This window comes from Nycticebus coucang, chromosome 11, assembly GCF_027406575.1.
Source record: "Nycticebus coucang isolate mNycCou1 chromosome 11, mNycCou1.pri, whole genome shotgun sequence".
Lineage (NCBI taxonomy): Eukaryota > Metazoa > Chordata > Mammalia > Primates > Lorisidae > Nycticebus > Nycticebus coucang.
In genome coordinates, this window is record NC_069790.1 from 11,924,755 (window position 1) to 11,946,346 (window position 21,592).

Genomic DNA, 21,592 nt, shown 5'->3' on the forward strand with positions numbered 1-21,592 from the left:
TATTTGAATAACATTTTTCTTCCTTACTAGCCCATAAGTTCTAAGTGTTGGGGGGTCGGGGGTCCGGGTTCCCTGAACCCAATTGAACTGGTTCAATTACTTGGCTGCGCTAGAAAGTTCAACCAAGGCCCAGTGACAACCAAAAGCAAAAGGGTGGAAACTGAAAATGAAAAGGAGAGGTGGCACAGGCAGCAAGGACAGAAAGTGAAAGTAACCCACACAAGTCTCAGGGTAACAAAGGGAGATTTTATTTAGGAAGAACAAAGAGAAAGTTTAGAGCATTTCCCTAGAGAGTCGGGAAGGCCTACAGGGGTAGAAACATTCCATTTGAAGTTGGCTGCCAGTCTCTCTGCACCTTGATGGCCTTTTCTATTGGTCATTGGTTACCAGGTTATTTTATATCCACATTCTCATGGGCCCTCCAGACTTCCTAGTTCATTCAGGAGGTCAGGTTTGCGTCCCATCTCCCTTGAAGCCGCTTCTCCCTAAGAGACTCTGACAGGCACATGAATCGCCACACGGTCTTGTTAAAACACGAATCTGGTTCTGCAGTTCTGCAGTGGGCCTGAGAACCTGCATTTCTTTCTTTTTTTTTTTTTTTATTGTTGGGGAATCATTGAGGGTACAATGAGCCAGGTTACACTGATTGCAATTGTTAGGTAAAGTCCCTCTTGCAATCATGTCTTGCAAGAACCTGCATTTCTAACAAGCACCCAGGCCGAGCCAATGCCAAGGCTGTACTGTGAGAGTCCTGGGCCTCCTCTTCCCTGCTCCCCTCCCCATCTCCAGTATGATGGGGACGGGAGCATCTACAACTGATGGGCTGAGGTTTCAGGGCATTTTCCAAAAATAAATCTCTCAAAGAACTCTAGTGTCCTTGACTAAAGTATGATGTTCTTTTACTTGATTCCTTGAGGTGGGAGAAATGAGATAAATTGTTGGGATTTCAAGGTTCCAATAAGGGTCCTTTTTCTCCTCTTCCCAATTTTGGGGACCAATTAAGCCATAGATGAGAGAGAGAGAGTTATTGATTTACTTATTTATTTAGAGGCAGAGTCTCAACCTGTGCCCTGTGTAGAGTGCCATGGCGTCATCACAGCTCACAGCAACTTCAAACTCTTAGGCTCATGTGATCCTCCTGCCTCAGCCTCCCAAGTAGCTGGGACTGTAGGCACCCATCACAACACTGGATGGTTTTTCTATTTTTAGTAGAGACTGGATCTTGCCCAGGGTGGTCTCAAACTCCTGAATTCAAGCAATCCACCCGTCTCAACCTCCTAAAGTGTTAGGATTACAGGAACCAGGCCTGGCTGGAGAGATGAAGTTTTAAAGAGTTAGTTTTATGATAAAGCTGATTGGGTAACATGGGGATCTGTTACCAAGTAGGTCTGCTAATCTGCTAATCTGCCCTTAGGGCAACTTAATTCATCATAGCTGTAGACCACCCCCTCTCAGGAGGGTCACCCCACATGCATCCTGAGGGGGTCAGCTCAGAGCAGCAGTGGGCTCCACCTGCTCAGTACTCAGTGTTACCAGTCAGGCAGGCCACCACTGCCACAGGAAGGGATGACAGAGAAGGCGCTGCTGTGGTCACTCTGACCCACAGACACAGGCCCGCCTGGAGGATCCACACCATCATGAGCCTTAGTACAGTGAGATAAAGGGCCTTGTTCTTCAAATTGGACGGAGAGACAAACGGCTGTGGAATCTTTGTGGCTTCTTCTGTGACATTCTGTAAGAGGAACTATGATGGGGGCATGAAGCACCCCCTCCAGGGGAAAGAGGACTGAGACATGCCGTGGTGGCACACAGCCAGGCTGACCCAGCAGCAGCTCCAAGGGACGGAGGGGAGCTGTGAGCAGAAGTAGGAAAGACCATTGTCCCATCACCTCTCTGGACTGTTCCCTCCTTTCTCCACTCCATCCTGCCTCTGCAACTCCCCACAATGAGTAAAATTAATGGACATTTTCATTCTGAATCTCTTCTTTTTTCCTTTATTACCAAGACCCCACCTCCTCCCTCCTTCCCTGTCTCTGCTCTTCCTTTCCCCCACCCCTCCCTCCTTCTTTCACTCTCTGCTCTCACCTTCCGCCACTCGCACCATGTCATTAATTGTCCTCAAATCAAAATTGAGTACATAGGATTCATGCTTCTCCATTCTTGTGATGCTTTACTAAGAATAATGTCTTCTGGGCAGTGCCTGTAGCTCAGTGAGTAGGGCGCTGGCCTCATATGCCGAGGGTGGCGGGTTCAAACCCAGCCCCGGCCAAACTGCAACAAAAAATAGCCGGGTGTTGTGGCGGGCGCCTGAGGTCCCAGCTGCTCGGGAGGCTGAGGCAAGAGAATCGCGTAAGCCCAAGAGTTAGAGGTTGCTGTGAGCCGTGTGACGCCATGGCACTCTACCCGAGGGTGGTACAGTGAGACTCTGTCTCTACAAAAAAAAAAAAAAAAAAGAATAATGTCTTCCACTTCCATCCAGGTTAATATGAAGGATGGAAAGTCTCCATTTTTTAAAATGGCTGAATAGTATTCCATGGTGTACATATCATTGTTAATACATTCCTGGGCATTTAGGCTGTTTCCACATTTTGGCAATTGTGAAGTGAGCTGCAATAAACAGTCTACTCAAAGTGTCCTTATGATAAAAGGATTTTTTTTTCCCCTTTGGGTAGATGCCCAGTAATGGGATTGCAGGATCAAATGGGAGTCTAGCTTGAGTGCTTTGAGGTTTCTCCATACTTCCTTCCAGAAAGGTTGTACTAGTTTGCAGTCCCACCAGCAGTGTAAAAGTGTTCCCTTCTCTCCACATCCACGCCAGCATCTGCAGTTTTGAGATTTTGTGATGTGGGCCATTCTCGCTGGGGTTAGATGGTATCTCAGAGTGGTTTTGATTTGCATTTGTCTAATAGATAGGGATGATGAACATTTTTTCGTATGTTTGTTAGCCATTATTCTGTCTTCTTTAGAGAAGGTTCTATTCATGTCTCTTGTCCATTGATATATGGGATTGTTGGCTTTTTTTATGTGGATTAATTTGAGTTCTTTATAGATCCTAGTTATCAAGCTTTTGTCTGATTCAAAATACACAAATATCCTTTCCCATTGTGTAGGTTGTCCATTTGCTTTGGTTATTGTCTCCTTAGCTGTACAGAAGCTTTTCAGTTTAATGAAGTCCCATTTGTTTATTTTTGTTGTTGTTGCAATTGCCATGGCAGTCTTCTTCATGAAGTCTTTCCCCAGGCCAATATCTTCCAGTGTTTTTCCTATGCTTTCTTGGAGGATTTTTATTGTTTCATACCTTAAATTTAAGTCCTTTATCCATCTTGAATCAATTTTTTTTTCTTTTTTTTTTGCAGTTTTTGGCCGGGGCTGGGTTTGAACCCGCCACCTCTGGCATATGGGGCTGATGCCCTACCCCTTTGAGCCACAGGCACTGCCCAATCTTGAATCAATTTTTGTTAGTGGAGAAAGGTGTAGATCCAGTTTCAGTCTTTTACAATAAATAAACACCATTTATTGAATAGGGAGTCTTTCCCCCAGTGTATGTTCTTATTTGGTTATTAAAGATTAGGTGGTTGTAAGATGTTAGTTTCATTTCCTGGTTTTCAATTTGATTCCAAATGTCTATGTCTCTATTTTTGTGCCAGTACCATGCTATCTTGGCCACTATTGCTTTGTAATATAGCCTAAAATCTGGTATGCTGATGCCCCCTGCTTTTTTTTTATTACTAAGAACAGCCTTTGCTATATGGGTTTTTTTCTGGCTCCATACAAAACGCAGAATCCTTTTTTCTAAGTCTTGAAAGTACGATGTTGGTATTTTAATAGGGATGGCATTGAATTGGTAGATTGCTTTGGGAAATAAAGACATTTTAATAATGTTGATTCTTCCCAGCCATGAGCATGATATGTCCTTCTATTTGTTAATATCCTCTGATATTTCCTGTCTTAGGGTTTCATAATTTTCTTTATAGAGGTCCTTCACCTCTTTTGTTAGGTATATTCCTAGGTATTTCATTTTCTTTGAAGCTATGGTGAAGGGAATTGTGTCCTTAATTAGCCTCTCATCTTGGCTGTTATCGCCATTTACAAAGGTTACTGACTTGTAGACATTGATTTTATATCCTGAGACATTACTATATTTTTTGATGACTTCTAGGAGTCTTGTGGTTGAGTCTTTGGGGTTCTCTAAATATAAGATCATAACATCAGCAAAGACAGAGAGTTTGACCTCCTCTGATCTCATTTGGATGCCTTTTATTTCCTTGTCTTGCCTGATTGTATTGGTTAGAACTTCCAGCACTATGTTGAATAGTAATGGTGACAGAGGACAACCTTGTCTGGTTCCAGTTCTAAGAGGAAAAGCTTTCAGTTTTACTCCATTCAGTAAAATATTAGCTGTGGGTTGTAACAGGTAGCTTCAATCAGTTTAAGAAATGTGCCACCTATGTCTATACTCTTCAGTGTTCTAATTAGAAAAGGATGCTGGATTTTATTGAATTTTTTTTCTGCATCTATGGAGATGATCATATGGACTTTGTTTTTGTTTCTGTTAGTACGGTGGATAATGTTTATGGACTTTTCTATGTTAAACCAGCCTTGCATCCCTGGGATGAAACCTACTTGATCATGATGTATGACTTTTTGATGATAAGATGTAATCTATTGGCTAGGATTTTGTTGAGAATTTTTGCATCTATATGTATTAGTGAAATTGGTCTCAAATTCTCCTCTTTGGTTGGGTCTTTTCCTGGTTTTAGTATCAGGGTGATGTTTGCTTCATAGAATGTGTTGGGGAAGATTCCTTCCTCCTCAAATTTTTGGAATAATTTCTGCAGTACGGGAATAAGCTCTTCCTTGAAGGTTTAGAATTCTGGTGTGAAGCCATCCGGACCAGAGCATTTTTTTGTTGGAAGCTTTTTTATTGTTTCTTTAATCCCAGTGCTCGAAATTGGTCTGTTCAGGAGCTCTATTTCTTCCTGGCTAAGTCTAGGGAAAGGGTGTGATTCCAAATATTGATCCATTTCCTTCACATTGTCGAATTTCTGGGCACAGAGTTTCTGGTAGTATTCAGAGATGATCTCTTGTATCTCTGTGGCATCAGTTGTTATTTCCCTTTATTGTTTCTGATTGAAGTTACTCGAGATTTTATTTTTCTATTTCTATTTTTTTTTTTTATTTGGCCGGGGCTGGGTTTGAATCTGCCACCTCTGGCATATGGGACCTGCACCCTACCCCTTTGAGCCACAGGTACCACCCTTTCTATTTCTAGTTAGTCTGGCCAAAGGTTGATCTTTTTTTTTTTTTTTTCCATAAAACCAATTCCTTGTTTCATTCATTTTCTGAATGATTCTTTTGTTTTCAGTTTCATTGATCTCTGATTTAATTTTGGATATTTCTTTTCTTCTGCTGGGTTTAAGCTTAGATTGTTCTTCTTTTTCCAATTCCGTAGGATGGCTTGATGCACTCTCTTACTGTTGTTTGAATGTAGTCATCTAAAGTGATATATTTTCCTCTCAGAACTACTTTTGCAGTATCCCACAGGTTTTGGTAGCTGGTATCTTCATTGTTTTTGTGGTTTTTGGCCAGGGCTAGTTTGAACCCACCACCTCCGGCATATGGGACCGGCGCCCTACTCCTTGAGCCACAGGCGCCACCCTGGTGTCTTCATTGTTGTTGTGCTCAAGGAAGTTAATGATTTCCTCTTTTATTTCTTCCTGCACTCAACTGTCATTCAACAGAAGGTTTAATTTCCATGCCTTTGTGTGGGGTTGAACGTTTTTGTTGGAGTTGAATTCCACCTTTAGTGCCTTGTGGTCTGAGAAGGTACAAGGTAAAATTTCAATTCTTTTGATTGTGTTAAGGTTTGTTTTGTGTTCTAGGATATGATCAATTTTGGAGAATGTTCCATGGGCAATGAGAAGAATGTATATTCTTTATCTCTGGGATGGAGCATTCTGCATCTATCACGCAGTTGTCCTACGGTCTCATTTACGTCCCTTACATCTCTGTTTAATTTCTGTTTAGAGGATCTGCCCAGCTCTGTAAGAGGAGTGTTAAAGTCCCCTGTTATTATGGTGTTATAGGATATCATATTGCTCAGACTGAGTCAGGTCTGTTTCAAGAATCTGGGAGCATTTAAGTTGGGCGTATAAATATTTAGAATTGAAACATCTTCTTGTATTTTTCCCTTGACCAATATAAAGTGACCATATTTGTCTTTTTTGACTTTAGTTGCGTTTAATCCACAGGTATCTGAAAATAAGATTGCAACTCTTTCCTTCTGAATTCCATTTGCCTGAAAAATTGTCTTCCAACCAACTCTTAACTCTGAGTTTTAATTTGTCTTTTGAAGCTAGGTGTGTTTCCTGCAGACAGCAAATAGATGGCTTGTGTTTTTTAATCCAGTCAGCCAGACTATGCCTCTTCAGTGGGGAATTCAAGCCATTAACATTTATTGAGATAATTGATAAGTGTGGTAGTGTTCTAGTCATCTTATTTTGTGAGAGCCCATTGCTTACTTTTATTTTTTGCATCATTGTGGAAGTTAGGTTCTGTCCTTTAATTTCTGAGTTCTTACTTTGTTGTTGATCCATTGTGATGGTCAGTGTGTAGAACAGGTTGAAGTATTTCTTATAGAGCTGGTCATGTGGCGAATTTCCTCAATGTTTGTATATCAGTAAATGATTTGATTTCTGTGTCAATTTTAAAGCTTAGCTTAGCAGGATAGAATTTTGGGCTGGAAATTGTTCTGTTTAAGTAGATTAAAGGTAGATGACCATTGTCTTCTTGCTTGAAAAGTTTCATTGGAGAAGTCTGCTGTCACTCTGATGGATTTGCCCTGTAGGTCAACTGGTCCTTACTCCTGGCAACTTGAAGAATCTTTTCTTTTGTGTTGACTTTGGACAGGTTCATCACAATGTGTCTTGGAGAAGCTCTGTTAGAGTTGAGGTGACCTGGGGTCTGATATCCCTCTGAAAGCAGTGTGTCAGAATCTTTGGTGATATTTCAGAAATTTTCATTTATAATATTCTCTAGTATGGCTTCCATTCCCCTGGGGCATTCTTCTTCCCCTTCTGGGATACCTATGATTTGTATGTTTGAATGCTTCATAAAGTCCCATAATTCTGTCAGTGAATGTTCTGCTCTCTGTTCTTTTCTGCCTCTTTAACTATCTGAGTTATCTCAAGAGCTTTGTCCCCTACCTCTGAGATTCTTTCTTCTGCATGGTCTAATTTATTGTTGATACTTTCTATTGCATCTTTAAGTTCCCTAATGACTGCATCACTTCCTTCAGCTCTGCTATATCCTTTCTATATTCTTCATATTGTTTATCTCTTATTTGATTCTGTTTTTGGATTTCCTTTTGCTTATTTTCCACTTTATCAGCAGTTTCCGTCATTGTTTCCATCATTTCCTTTATTGTTTTCATTATCTGTCTTCTTAATTCCCTTTCTGTCATTTCTAACATTTCTTTATAGGTGGAATCCTCTGCAGTAGCTACCTCACAGTCCCTTGGGGTGGGGTGGGACTTTGCTCTGGACTGGTTTTTCAGATTGCCAGGATTTTTCTGATTTTTTCCTCATGAGTGTTTTCTTTTATCTGTTTCCTTGCCCTAATTTTCCTTTCACTTCCTCTTGCTCTTTAAGTTACCATGCCCCTGGACTAGGGTTTCAATGAGTCCTTTTGGTATAGGACCAGAAGGATGAGAAGATGATTGAAGAGCAAGAAGAGAAAAAAGAAGAAGAAGAAAAGAAAAAAAAGAATGGTGGTGGTGGTGGGGTGAGTAAAAGGGAATATTGACAAAAAGAGGAGAGGCACAAAAAGAGGGAAACAGGAGCAATATAGGTGTATAGTTGGGTACTTTGACCCAACCTTAAAAACTCCCAACCTCTAGGAGTGCTGGGTTGGGTGGTTCCCTGGAGGTCAGCAGCTCTTTACTAGCCTGTTCGGACACAGTACCCCACCTCCACCAACTAGAGGAGAAAGACAAAAATGCTACAAAACAAACAAACAAACAAACAAACAAACAAACAAAATAAGCAAACAGAAAGCTTTCGAGATAAAATTGGGGGAAATACCACATAATAGGGGTAGAAACACTAGCAAAAATGAAGTTCTAATTGTTAAAGAAGGCAAAATGGAAAATTATATTTATTTATTTATTATTATTATTTTTTTATTTTGGCCGGGGCTAGGTTTGAACCCACCACCTCTGGCACGGAAAATTATATTTAAACTAGAAAAATGAAGAAAGAAAAGAAAGAAAGAAAAAAGAGAAATCTGGAGCGAAAAATGTTGAAATTAAAAAAAAGAAAAAAGGGCAGTGCCTGTGGCTTAGTGAGTAGGGTGCTGGCCCCATATACCAAGGGTGGAGGGTTCAAACCCACCCTGGCTGAACTGCAACAAAAAAATAGCTGGGCATTGTGGCAGGCACCTGTAGTTCCAGCTACTTGGGAGGCTGAGGCAAGAGAATCACCTAAGCCCAGGAACTGGAGGTTGCTGTGAGCTGCGTGACACCACAACACTCCTCTGAGGGCGATAAAGTGAAACTCTGTCTCTACAAACAAACAAACAAACAAACAACCAAACCAAACCAAAACAAAGCAGTATATATATCTTGCTGAATATTGTCTGGGCAACAGGTGATCTTCTGGGGTATGAGATGTTAATCACAATGCTGATACGGCTATATGAGGTGGAGACTGGAGGCCTTTGCTGATTTCTCAAACCCCACAGGATGGAGAGCCTAAATCCTCCTCAGCCCGCTTAAAGGGCACGAACCTTGGCTAAGCAAAAGCTTTCCCAGGAAAGCACTTGTCGTTGGGATTACTCCTGAAGTAGCTGTCTACTTACCCAGTGTGCCCAAATGGGTCTCACTCTATGCCCCTGAGGGCCAAGGCTGTAAGGTGTCTCAGTCCCTGCCTTTAGACTGCTTTAGTCACTAGATTACTTGCCCAAGGTCTCCTGCCCGATCTTTGTTCTGCAACCCTAAGGGTGGAGCTTGTCAAGGCAGTTCTCCCATAACGGCTCCATGCAGCCCACAACTGAACACTATTAGGTCCGTCTGGCTGGGTGGCTCAATCTGGGGCCCTAGATAATGCTTAAAGTCCTCTGCACTCTTGCCCAAGTTCTCCCAAGGTAGTTCAACTGAGTGCCAAGTCCAAAAAAAAAACAAAACAGAACAGCTCACAGTTAAGGCCTTTCCAGTTTGCAGTCTCACTGCTGCCGTACTTACAGCTGCCAGCAGGATTAGATGAAACACGTGCCACCACTTGCCAGTTCTCCACTGCTTTTGTCCTCCTTAAGGGGTCCAGAAGTCTCTCGCTGACTCCCTGTGTCTCCAAAGGGTTGTTTCTGGGCAGATGCCACCAGCCAGAGATGCCTGGAGTCTTCTCTGCTCAGTCTCACCGTGCCCAGTTGCAAGGAAGCTGTTACTTGGCTGCCATCTTGCTCCTCCCCCCAATTCTGAATCTCTTTTTTTTTGTAGAGACAGAGTCTCACTGTACCGCCCTCGGTAGAGTGCCGTGGCGTCACACGGCTCACAGCAACCTCTAACTCTTGGGCTTACGCGAGTCTCTTGCCTCAGCCCCCCGAGCAGCTGGGACTACAGGCGCCCGCCACAACGCCCGGCTATTTTTTTGTTGCAGTTTGGCCGGGGCTGGGTTTGAACCCGCCACCCTTGGCATATGGGGCCGGGCGCCCTACTCACTGAATCTCTTAATAAAACACAAAATAAGCCCAAGGCAAGCATTTATGAATGTCAATTAGAAATCACAGTGCCCGGGAGGCGCCTGTGGCTCAGTGGGTAGGGTGCCGGTCCCATATACCTCGAAGCAGGTTCGAACCCTGCCTTGGCCAAACTGCCAACAACAAAAAAAAAATAGCTGGGCGTTGTGGTGGGCACCTGTAGTCCCAGCTACTTGGGAGGCTGAGGCAAGAGAATCACCTAAGCCCAAGACCTTGAGGTTGCTGTGAGCTGTGATGCCATCGCACTCTACTGAGTCTAACAAAGTGAGACTCTGTCTCTAAAAAAAAAAAAAAAAGAGAGAAATCACAGAGCCCATGACAAAGACTCTGTCCTTCACCAAACTTTAGTCAGGTTCCTTGAAACTTCTTCTTGACTAGGCCTTGACCTATGGACTCCTGTGTCCATCTTTGCATCACTCAATTTTAGCAAAAAATGCTAAGTCAATTTAGTAAGAATCCCCAAGCTTGCTATCTGATCACCCTGGCCTGTCTTCAACGAGAATCCTGTCAAATTGCTTAGCCAGAATCTATTGATTCTTCCTGTGGCTCCTTTTCTGCCCTCTGCTCCTGGACTACAAACTCCACTTGTCTGCACTGTGCTCAGAGTTGAGCCCAGTCCCACACTGAGGTCTTTTCCCTATTGCAATAGCTCTTGAATGAAGTGTTTTATCACCCAGCTTTCGTTTCCTGTGACACCTACTCCCACTATCAGATAAGGCCAATATATTTTCTTTTTGTTTGGAGAAGAGTCTCACTCTGTCACCCTGGGTAGAGTGCCATGGTGTCATAGCTCCCAGTAACCTCCAAGTCCTGGGCTCAAGCAATCCTCTTTCCCCAGCATCCCGAGTAGCTGAGACTATAGGTGCCCATCGCTATGCTAGGGTTTTCATTTTTAGTAGAGATGGGGTCTAGCTCTTGCTCAGGCTGGTCTCAAACTCCTGAGCTCAGGGGATCCACCTGCCTTGGCCGTATCTTGAAACAGCAGCATTACCAAGTCCACTCACATGGGAGGTCCCTCAGTGTGTTTTGTTCATCAAATGTTTGTGTGACATTTACTGGGTGTTACAGATGCAGCACAGCGCCCAACAGACAATAGTCCCTGGTCTCAAGGGATATTGGATATGGGTAAAAAGAGAACCAAGGGGTGAATATTTACCACAAACTATCTGGCAAATAAAGGAATAATCTTAAAGATTTTAAATTAACCTATTCCTTGGCTTTACCTTGAGGCACTGAGGTGATAGAATAGTAGAAATGGGAACGGTACATAGTTGGCCTGTCACCGACCTCACGGCTTCCGAATTGGTTAGATAGCAAGGGGCAAGTGGGGAGTGTGCAAAAGTGAGAGAACAGTTCTGGAAGCAAGAGGTCTACACAGGCTTCTGAAAAATGCGGCAGGACCACCAAGGAATCGAAAGAGCAGCTTCCTGAGACTCTGGCTCTGCCTCAGGGCAGCAGAGTCTGCCTCGAAATGAGCTCACACCTCACCGTTGCTGCCACCTGCAAGCTCACATCCTGGCTGTCACCTACATGCTGCCTCATCGGTTCCAAGTCTCACCTCCTCTGCATAGCCTCTTGAGTGCTACTGGTAAATGACACATCTAGGTGCCTCTGCACGGCGTAATAATCACACCCAGCTCGTATGTGGCTTATAGATTCCCCCCAAACAAGATCTGCCTCCCTAGGACCCCTGTTCCCCAATGCTCCAGTGACCTCCTTACCCCCGTAACACTACAGCACCTCCTGCTCCCATTCCTCTGCTCACACCTGTCCTCCCCCAGGGGGGCCTCCCCTGTCACCCCAGAGGTAAGTCTCCCCATCCTTTCTCTGGTCAGCAGGTGCAATCTGTGGCTGGACCTGTTACACTGCAGTGACTGACTTGTGTGCCCGGTTCCCCTTAGGCACTGTGAGTTACTGGGGGCAATGGCTGTATCTTACTCATTTTTAGAATTCCCAGCACCTAGCACAGGTACCCAGTGAAAGTTTGTAAGAGAAGGTAAAATTGAAGGCAATATTTAGTAGTGGTTCAGAGCACAGGTGGCTTCTGCTATTTACCTTCCAGGTGATGTGAAGCCACAAGGAAGACAGGCCTGGGAACACCCACATTGCAGGGCTGTGGGGCAGTAAATGAGTCAGCCAAGGTCTGCGCCTTCCTGGAACCCACTGTGGGACTCCAACCCCAAGTACCCCCAACACAGCTTGTAACAATAAACTCATCTTGCTTCCCCAACATGTTTAATTGTAAGAACAGAGATAGAGGGCAACTCTTGGTAAAAACCAAACTCTGGTCTCCCGTGGAGGGCCGTGCTGCTTCCCTCTCTCACTTCTCGCCACAGCAAGACTTCTGGATTTCTTCCGCAAGCGCCAAGCAGTGCAGGATGCGTTTCTTTTCAGCAGCCAGTTCCTTCTCAGGGAACTGGCCCAAGAGTTTCTGCACAAATATATTTTGATCTTTCAGGAAAATGTTCTTATTGACTCCGACATTTGGCACATTCTCCAGGGCCCCGGATTTGAAATGGAAGCTTAAATATCTGTTTCGTTTTAACCCGGGACCTTTCTCTTCAATCCATGTCAGTGGACTGCAAAGATGAAAGAATCATGTCAGAGATTACAGAGGAGCACAAATGGGTGCTGGCTGGTCCTCCCTGCCACCGCTCCATGTGGTGGCTCGGGTGGCACCCTGATCTCTCCGTCAGGCAGGGGAATTCATTCAATGACTTTTGCTATGTGAAGACTAGTTAGTTATTCTGGAGTTTTCACCCTGCGTCACATAGATCTTGCCAGAGCAGTGATTTTCAACTGGTACACACTGGTGTGCAGTGAGACAAGGTCTTCTCACAAAATTGCTCAGGCTAGTCTTGAATTCCTAGCCCCCGTCCCTCCAGTGATCCTCCTGCCTTGGCTCCTTAAAGTGCTAAGATTATAGGTGTGAGCCACCACACTCGGCCTTGAATGTGCTTTTGTTAAAAAAGACTTGATATATGGCTTGGTGCCTGTGGCTCAAGCGCTAAGGCGACAGCCACATACACCAGAGCTGGTGGGTTCAAAACAACAATGACAAATGCAACCAAACAATAGCTGGGTGTTGTGGTCGGTGCCTGTGGTCTGAGCTACTTGGGAGGTTGAGGCAAGAGAATTGCTTAAGCCCAGGAGTTAGAGATTACTGTGAGCTGTGATGGCACTTTATCCAGGGCAACAGCTTGAGGCTCTGTCTCAAAAAAAAAAAAAAGACTTGATATAAGAAATAATTCAGTTAGAATATTTTGGAAGGCAGCGCCTGTGGTTGGGCAGCACCTGTGGCTCAGTGAGTAGGGCGCCGGCCCAATATACCGAGGGTGGCGGGTTCAAACACAACACCCGCCAAACTGCAACCAAAAAATAGCCAGGTGTTGTGGCGGGCGCCTGTAGTCCCAGCTGCTCTGGAGGCTGAGGCAAGAGAATCATATAAGCCCAAGAGCTGGAGGTTGCTGTGAGCCGTGTGACGCCACGGCACTCTACCGAGGGCAGTAAAGTGAGACTCTGTCTCTACAAAAAAAAATTAAAAAAAAAAAAAGAATATTTTGGAACAGGGTAACAGTTATGATATGATGATAAAGATGAAAAACAGAAGCATAAGTTCTGTTTGTACTGAGGATGCCTATCTGCCCAGGTGGTGAGTACAGTACAGTACATTTTTTTTTTTTTTTTTGTAGAGACAGAGTCTCACTGTACCGCCCTCGGGTAGAGTGCCGTGGCATCACACGGCTCACAGCAACCTCTAACTCTTGGGCTTAGGCGATTCTCTTGCCTCAGCCTCCCGAGCAGCTGGGACTACAGGCGCCCGCCACAACGCCCAGCTATTTTTCTGTTGTAGTTTGGCCAGGGCTGGGTTTGAACCCACCACCCTCGGCATATGGGGCCGGCGCCCTACTCACTGAGCCACAGGCGCCGTCTAGTACAGTACATTTTAACAGCAGGATCCAGGTGGCAGATGTATGAGTGTTTACTACAAAATTCCTTCCATTTCATCATATGTCTGAAATTTTCACAATAAAACACCGGGAAAAAGTCAGGTCACAGAGGTAACTCAGTATCTACTACTAAATCAGAGATTAATTATTTGTGTGATTTAGGCAACCTCATTAGATTTTGTAAGCCTTGGCTGGGTCTGGTGGCTCACACCCATAATCCTAGCACTCTGGGAGGCTGAGAGGGGAGGATCCCTTAAGCTCAGGAGTTCAAGACTCACTTGAGTGAGAGTGAGACTCTCACTACTGTGTCTACTAAAAATAGAAAATTAGCCAGGTATGTTGGCGGGTGCCTCTAGTCCCAGCTACTCAGGAGGCTGAGGCAGCGTGAACCTAGGAGTTTGAGGTTGCTGTGAGATAGGCTGATTCTCGCCTGGGTAACAGAAGGACCCTGTCTCAAAAATAAAAAACATTCTGTAAGCCTCCATTTACTTACGGGCAAATGGGATTACGTATCTTCCCAGGGTTGTTGAGAGGATGAAATGAGGCAGTGTTAAGTGACATCTCAGGGCCGTGCATGTCTGCTGGAGTTGGGAGTGACTCACGCTTGAGAACACATGAGAATGTCCTTAAGTTTCCTCTTCCTCATGGCTTCTTACCACTTACCGTTTGTCCTCTGTCTCCAGGCACGCGGTCATCTTCATATACTGATCTTCCTTTCGCTGTTCCAAAGCAGCAGACACAAGAGAAAGTTCCCCAAAGAGGGAGACCAGCCAGGTCAGGCGAGAGATGCCACTGAATGCGGGGAAGCCGAACCGCTCTTCTTCCAATGGGCCAGCTGTGGGGAAGCACAGATGCTGTGGGGACTGGGAAGCGGGGACCGCCAGGTGTAGAGCAGGACGGAGTGGGGAGAGGAAGGCCCAGTGACTAGGACAATAAGTCCGCACCTTACGGGAGGAGGCAGGTGTGTGTGCAAGATGATTACTAATACTGATAAAAGGTGGCTAAATTTAAACTTTTTTCATAAAAGCACCTCTCTTCTTGTTTATTTAATCAGTTTTGTTAGTAAAATAAAACATTCTACTGGAAAAAGAAATTGATCCAGTCAAATAGGATAATAACAAGGTTTCAAGCTTCTAATATATACGTTTATGTGGATATATGTAGACAAATCCCCCCCCAATATATCCTCTTCAATTAGTGATTTAAAGTCATCTGGGAAAAGTAGAAGAATCAAGGTGTTTAAGCCCCTCCAGCCTGAATTCTTATAAATATCATGTGTGTGAAGAGTAGCAAAGAAAACTGTGATACTGTTAAGCTATTTCAATATCAAGAAAATGGACAGTAAACACAAAAAGGAAACTGATAGTGTTAAATGTTTTCTTAGTCTTCCTAATGTCAGGTATAAAAAGGTACACTCAAAAGAGTATCTATGTGAGGAATCTGTTTGATTGAGATACTGTTCCCCGTCTACGGCCATACCACCCTGAACGCGCCCGATCTCGTCTGATCTCCGAAGCTAAGCAGGGTCAGGCCTGGTTAGTACTTGGATGGGAGATACTGTTCCCCTCTGTCCACAGGCCAATTCTCAAACATAATCTAAATTTGAAAGGGTTCATATCTGTTACATCATATGACTTTGATATTCACAGAAAACAATGAATAATTGACCCTGACCATGTTCTTAAAACATAAAATATAAAAGCAAACAAAATTTAGAAATTTCATAGATAACGTGGGTTGAAAGCATTAGGACCTAAGTATCCAACTTAACAAAAGAAAGAAGAGCTGGTTACTGTTTGCTCTGGCTCTTTGGACAGATAATAAGCAGCCACCAAAAGTTCGAGCCACATAGAGACCTGAGCTCCAATCTGGTTGTATCACACGACTGGTGGGTGAACGTTGTAAAGCTATTCACCTCTCTGAGCTTTGGTTTCCTTAGCTGTATAATGGGGGTAATAAATAGGACTGTGATATGAATTAAGATGAAAAGTGCTTATCACATCCACAGTACAGTTTCTTATAGAAATTAAGGGTTATGATTTGTTGACATAACTCTCATTATTATCATTTTCAAGGATAAGGCAGGTTTTGAAATGAGGTTGTACTGTATTCTCTGGCAACTCCTAAAGAGATGAGTGGTTTTAGCACTCAGCAATGCCAGGTCACACCAGGGTTTCCTTTCTGTAATGAAAGCCCTCAGGAAAGGTGGGTCTGATATCCCAGGGACGAGCCAGCATGGCAGCTCACACCTATAATTCTAGCACTCTGGAAGGCTGAGGTGGGCAGATTGCTTGAACTCAGGAGTTCAAGACCAGCCTGAGCAATTGTGAGACCCTGACTCTACTAAAAATGGGAGTCATATAGGTGGGTGCCTATAGTCCCAGCTACTTGGAAGGCTGAGGCAAGAGGATCACTTGAACCGAGGAGGTTGAGGTTGCTGTGAACTATGACGATGCCATGGCTTGCTAGCTTGGGAAACAAGAGTAAGACTTTATCTCAAAAAAAAAAGAAAAACACAGAAAACAAAAAACAAAGGTGACTGCGAGAGCAGAAGGCTCTAGCATGCCTTAATTCAATTTCCTGTTGCTAAAGAGGTTGCTCTAAGAATGACCAACATTAAGTAAATAGCCATATACACAGTGTATCAAATCCTGTGGCTCCAGCCAATGTCCTTGTAATTTGCTAGAGGAACATAGGAGCATATTCTATTTTGAGGTATAAAAATGTTCTTCTCTCTGAGCATCTCCTGGTCCCTTCCAGCAGAAGAAAAATCTCCACTTAGTTACAAGATTGGGACTGAAGCATAAAGAGTTTTTTTTTTTTTTTTTTTTTGAGACAGAGTCTCACTATGTCATCCTCAGTAGAGTGCTGTGGTGTCACAACTCACAGCAATCTCAAACTCTTGGGCTTAAGTAGTTCTCTTGCCTTAGACTTCCAAGTGCTTGGGACTATAGGTGCTGGCTACCACGCCCAACTATTTTTTGGTTGTAGCTGTCGTTGTTTGGCAGGTCCAGTCTGGATTCGAATCTGTCAGTTCCAGTGTATGTGGCTGGCGTCCTAGCCACTGAGCTACAAGTGCTGAGTCTATACTTGAGAATTCTAACACACTGTTACACAAAGCCCATCAGAGAAATTTCATTTGAGGAAGAATAAAAATAGTTATCTTTATTGTTCATGGGAGCCTGAGAAAATTAAATTCGCCTTGAGTCAGAGTCTTTCACAAGAACTAACATTAAGTTCCCATCCTAGACAAGAGGGGAAAGAACCCGGCTGGCCTTCCGACCTCACCTGTGACCTGTGATCGGGTCTGAAACTGACCTGTGAAGAGAAGTGACCCTTTCAGTAGGTCTTTTCCCACCACTTCTTTTTTCAGGAATGCAAATTCCTCCATCAGGAGTTCAACATGTTCCTCATGCAAGACTTTTCCTGTCATGACAAAATGGAATAAAAAATGAAATTAAAATAATCAATGTGTCTAGGTGTGTATCCTGGAGTCTGTGTCTGTTTTCTGCCAGTAGGACCCAAGGGACTCAGACCACCCTGGGCACATGGCCAGGATGACTCCACTACACCTCATATCCTAGCTGAGGGTAGCGTCACTTCTAAGCTTGCAAGAGAAATAAACCTCTAAGAAAGCAGGTGGTATCCACCTGTCTCCAAAGGCAAGACACGATCAGGACAGTGTCTGAGAGCAGCAGAGGGACAGCGTCTGTTCTAGACAGGAAGTAGATAGAGGGGCATGAAAATCTAAGAAATTCAGAGTAGAAAAGCAATTGTAAGAACTGAAGGAGGAAAGCTAAAATTATTCCTTATTCAAAGAATTGAAAGAACCTAATGAGTTTTTAAAAAATCTAGTTTGGGGCAGTGCCTGTGGCTCAGTGAGTAGGGCGCTGGCCTCATATGCCGAGGGTGGCGGGTTCAAACCCAGCCCCGGCCGAACTGCAACAACAAAAAAAAATAGCCGGGCGTTGTGGCGGGCGCCTGTAGTCCCAGCTGCTCGGGAGGCTGATGCAAGAGAATCGCGTAAGCCCAAGAGTTAGAGGTTGCTGTGAGCCGTGTGACGCCATGGCACTCTACCAAGGGCGGTAAAGTGAGACTCTGTCTCTATAAAAAAAAAAAAAATGTAGTTTGGAGGAAAGAAAAAGACCTTAATGTTCATAACTAAAATTTTGAATTCTAGGGGCTGGGCGCAGTGGCATGAACCTGTAATCCTAGCACTCTGGGAGGCTAAGGCAGGAGGATCACTTGAGCTCAGGAGTTCAAGACCAGCCTGAGCAAGAGGGAGACCTCATCTCTACAAAAATAGAAAAATTAGCCAGGCATATTGGCACTTGCCTTTAGTCGCAGCTTCTAGGGATGATCGCTTGAACCTAAAAGTTTAAGTTTGATGTGAGCTATTATGATACTACCATGGCACTCTAGCCTGAGGAATATAGTGAAACTCTGTCTTAAAAAAAAAAAAAAAAAGAATGCTATTGGGACAACTGCTGAAATTTGAAAGGGGTTTAAAGATTAGACTGTAGTCCTACGTCAATGTTAATTCCCAGATTTTGATGGTTGTATGTAGTTACACACATTCTTCAAAGATATTGTGGATATGATTCTAAACCTAAGCAAATAAGCAAGACACCCAAGGTTTTTGGTTTCCAAGCACATGTACAAGTTATGTTTATACTATTCTGTTGTCAGTTATGTGTGCAATAGAATCATGTATGTACAACAGGCTCAGCATCCATCATAGCTCAGTGGTTAGGGCGCAGGCCACATACATTGGGCTGGTGGGTTTGAAGTCGGCTGGGGCCTGCTAAGCAACAATGACAACAACAACAACAACAAATAGTCGGGCATTGTAGTGGGCACCTGTAGGCCCAGCCACTTGGGAAGCTGAGCAAGAGATTCGCTTAAGCCCACGAGTTTGAGGTTGCTATGAGATGTGACTCCACGGCACTCTACCAAGGGCAACGTAGTAAGACTGTCTCAAAAAAAAAAAAAAAAAAAGAATTACGTATAACAAATCCACAGTACACACCTTAACTAAAAAATACTTCATTGCTACAAATGCTAACGATCATCTGAGCCTCCAACAAGTCACATAATTGTTTTGCTGGACCCTGCTTCTGTGTTGATGGCTACTGACTGATCAGGGTGGTAGTTGGTACAGACTGGAGTGGCTGTGGCAATTCCGTAAAATGAGGCAACAATGAAGTCTGCTGCACTGAGTGACTCCCTTTTACTAAAAAATTTTCTGAAGCACTTGAAGCTGTTTGATAGCATTTTACACACAACAGAACTTCTCTCAAAAGTTAAGACACGGTGGCTCACACCTGTAATCCTAGCATTCTGGGAGGCTGAAGTAGGTGGATGGCTTGATCTCAGGAGTTTGAAACCAGCCTGAACAAGAGTGAGATCCCATCTCTACTAAAAATAGAAAATAAACGAACAAAAAACTCCAGACAGGTGTTGTGGTGGGTGCCTATAGATCCAGTGACTCAGGAGGCTAAGGCAAGAGGATTGCTCAAGCTCAAGAGTCTGAGGTTGCTGTGAGCTATGACGCTACAACACTTAACCCAGGGCAACAGAGTAAGACTCTGTCTCTAAAAAAAAAAAAAAAAAAAAAAATCAGAGCTTTTGAAATCCAATCCTCTTAAACCCTGCCACTGCTTTAGTCACTACGTTTACAGACTATTCTATATTCTCTGTTGTCATTTCAACAATGTTCACAGCATCTTCACCAGTAGATTCGACCTCAGGAAACTGCTTTTTCTGATCATGCATCAGAAGCAACTCCTCATTCACTCAAGTTTGATCATGAGATTGCAGCAATTCACTTACACCATCAGACTCCATTTTTAATTCTAGTTCCCCTGTTATTTCCACCACATCTGTAGTAACTTTCTTCCACTGAAGTCTTGATCCTCTCATAGTCATTTGTGAGGGCTGGAATCAACTTCTTCCAAACTCCTGTTAAGGTTGATATTTTTGCCTTCTCCCATGAATCACAAATATTCTCAATAGCATCTAGAATGATGAATCCTCTCCAGGTTTTCAATTGATTTTGTCCAGATCAATCAGAAAAATTACTTATTATGGCAGTTGCAGTCTTATGAAGCATATTTCTTAAATAATAAGACTTGAAAGTTCAAATTACCCCTGGGTTCATGGGCTGCAGACTGGATATTACGTTACTAGGCATGAAAACAACATTCATTTCCTTGTATATCTCCATTGGAGCTCATGGGTAACCAGGTGCATTGTCAATAACATAATATTTTGAAAGGAAACTTTTTTCCTAAGCAGTAGGTCTCAACAGTGGACTTAAAATATCTAGTGAACTAAGTTATAAATAGATGTGCCTGTTACCCAGAGTTAGTACTTCCATTTCTAGGGTATAGGCAGCGCAGAACTAGCTTAATTCCTAAGGACGCTAGGATTTGCAGAATGGCAATGAGCAATGGCTTCAACTTAAAGTTAGCAGCTGCATTAGCCCTAACAAGAGTGTCAGCCTGTCCTTTGAAGCTTTGAGGTCAGGTGGTGACTTCTCTCTAGCCATGAAAGTCCTAGACGGCATCTTTTTCCAACAGAAAGCTGTATTGTCTATATTGAACATCCATTGTTTAGTGTAGCCAGCTTCATTAATGATCTTTTTATTTTATTTTATTTTATTTTAGAGACAGAGTCTTACTCTGTGGCCCTGGGTAGAGTGCTGTGGTGTCATAGCTCACAGCAACCTCAAACTCTTGGGCTCAAGTGATTCTCTTGCCTCAGCCTCCCGAGTAACTGGGACTATAGGCACCCACCACAATGCCTGGCTATTTTTTAGAGACAGGATCTCACTCTTGCTCAGGCTGGTCTCGAACTCCTGAGCTCAAGCAATCCCCTCACCTCGGCCTCCCTGCTGGGATTACATGTGTAAGGTACCTTGCCTGGCCCTTCTCCATTTTTTAAGACCACTTTGCTGGATATAACATTTCTGGTTAGTGTTTTCTTTGAGGACTTTGAATATTATCATTCCACTTCCCTTTGGTCTGTATGGCTTCCACTGAGAAATCCACTGCTAATCTTTAGAACTTTTTTTTTTTTTGTAGAGACAGAGTCTCATTGTACCGCCCTCGGGCAGAGTGCCATGGCGTCACACGGCTCACAGCAACCTCTAACTCTTGGGCTTACGCGATTCTCTTGCCTCAGCCTCCCAAGCAGCTGGGACTACAGGCGCCCGCCACAACGCCTGGCTATTTTTTTTTTTTGTTGTTGTTGTTGCAGTTTGGCCGGGGCTGGGTTTGAACCCGCCACTCTCAGCATATGGGGCCGGCGCCCTACTCACTGAGCCACAGGCGCCGCCCCCACTGCTAATCTTTAAAAAAAAAAAAAGAAGATCTTTTCTTTTTTTGTCCACCTTGTCCCAATTTGATCCAATGATAATCTTTTTTTTGTGTGTGTGTTTTTTTTTAGAGACAGAGTCTCACTTTGTCACCCTTGGTAGAGTGCCATTGCATCACAGCTCACAGCAACCTCCAGTTCCTGGGCTTAGGTGATTCTCTTGCCTCAGCCTCCTGAGTAGCTGGGACTACAGGCGCCCACCACAATGCCGGGCTACTTTTTTGTTGCAGTTTGGCCGGGGCCAGGTTTGAACCCGCCACCCTCGGTATCTGGGGCCGGCGCCCTACCCACCGAGCCATAGGCACTGCCCGATCCATTGATAATCTTATAGGAGGCTCTCTTTTATGTAATGAGACACTTTTCTTTCTTTTTTTTTTTTTTTAGACAGAGTCTCACTCTGTCATCTTGGGTAGAGTGCTGTGGTGTTAATGTAGCTCACAGCAACCTCAAACTCTTGGGCTTGAGCAATTCTCTTGCCTCAGCCTCTGGAGTAGCTGAAACTACAGACGTGTGCC

The 21,592-nt window shown here is 43.9% G+C and overlaps 1 protein-coding gene across 6 annotated transcripts in view; it reads right to left on the minus strand.

Annotated features, from left to right (window-relative positions):
• Positions 1-11,966: 11,966 nt before the first annotated feature.
• The window catches only part of BLVRA (biliverdin reductase A), a 44,812-nt gene continuing 35,186 nt past the window's right edge, over positions 11,967-21,592 (minus strand). For all 6 annotated transcript variants that reach the window (XM_053553435.1, XM_053553431.1, XM_053553434.1 and 3 more), the window contains 3 exons: positions 17,019-17,126; positions 14,364-14,535; positions 11,967-12,329 (listed from right to left, as the gene is read on the minus strand). In XM_053553435.1, the coding sequence (XP_053409410.1) occupies positions 12,071-12,329; positions 14,364-14,535; positions 17,019-17,126 (539 nt within the window). In that variant the 3' untranslated portion in view covers positions 11,967-12,070. The remainder of the gene's footprint in view (positions 12,330-14,363; positions 14,536-17,018; positions 17,127-21,592) is intronic.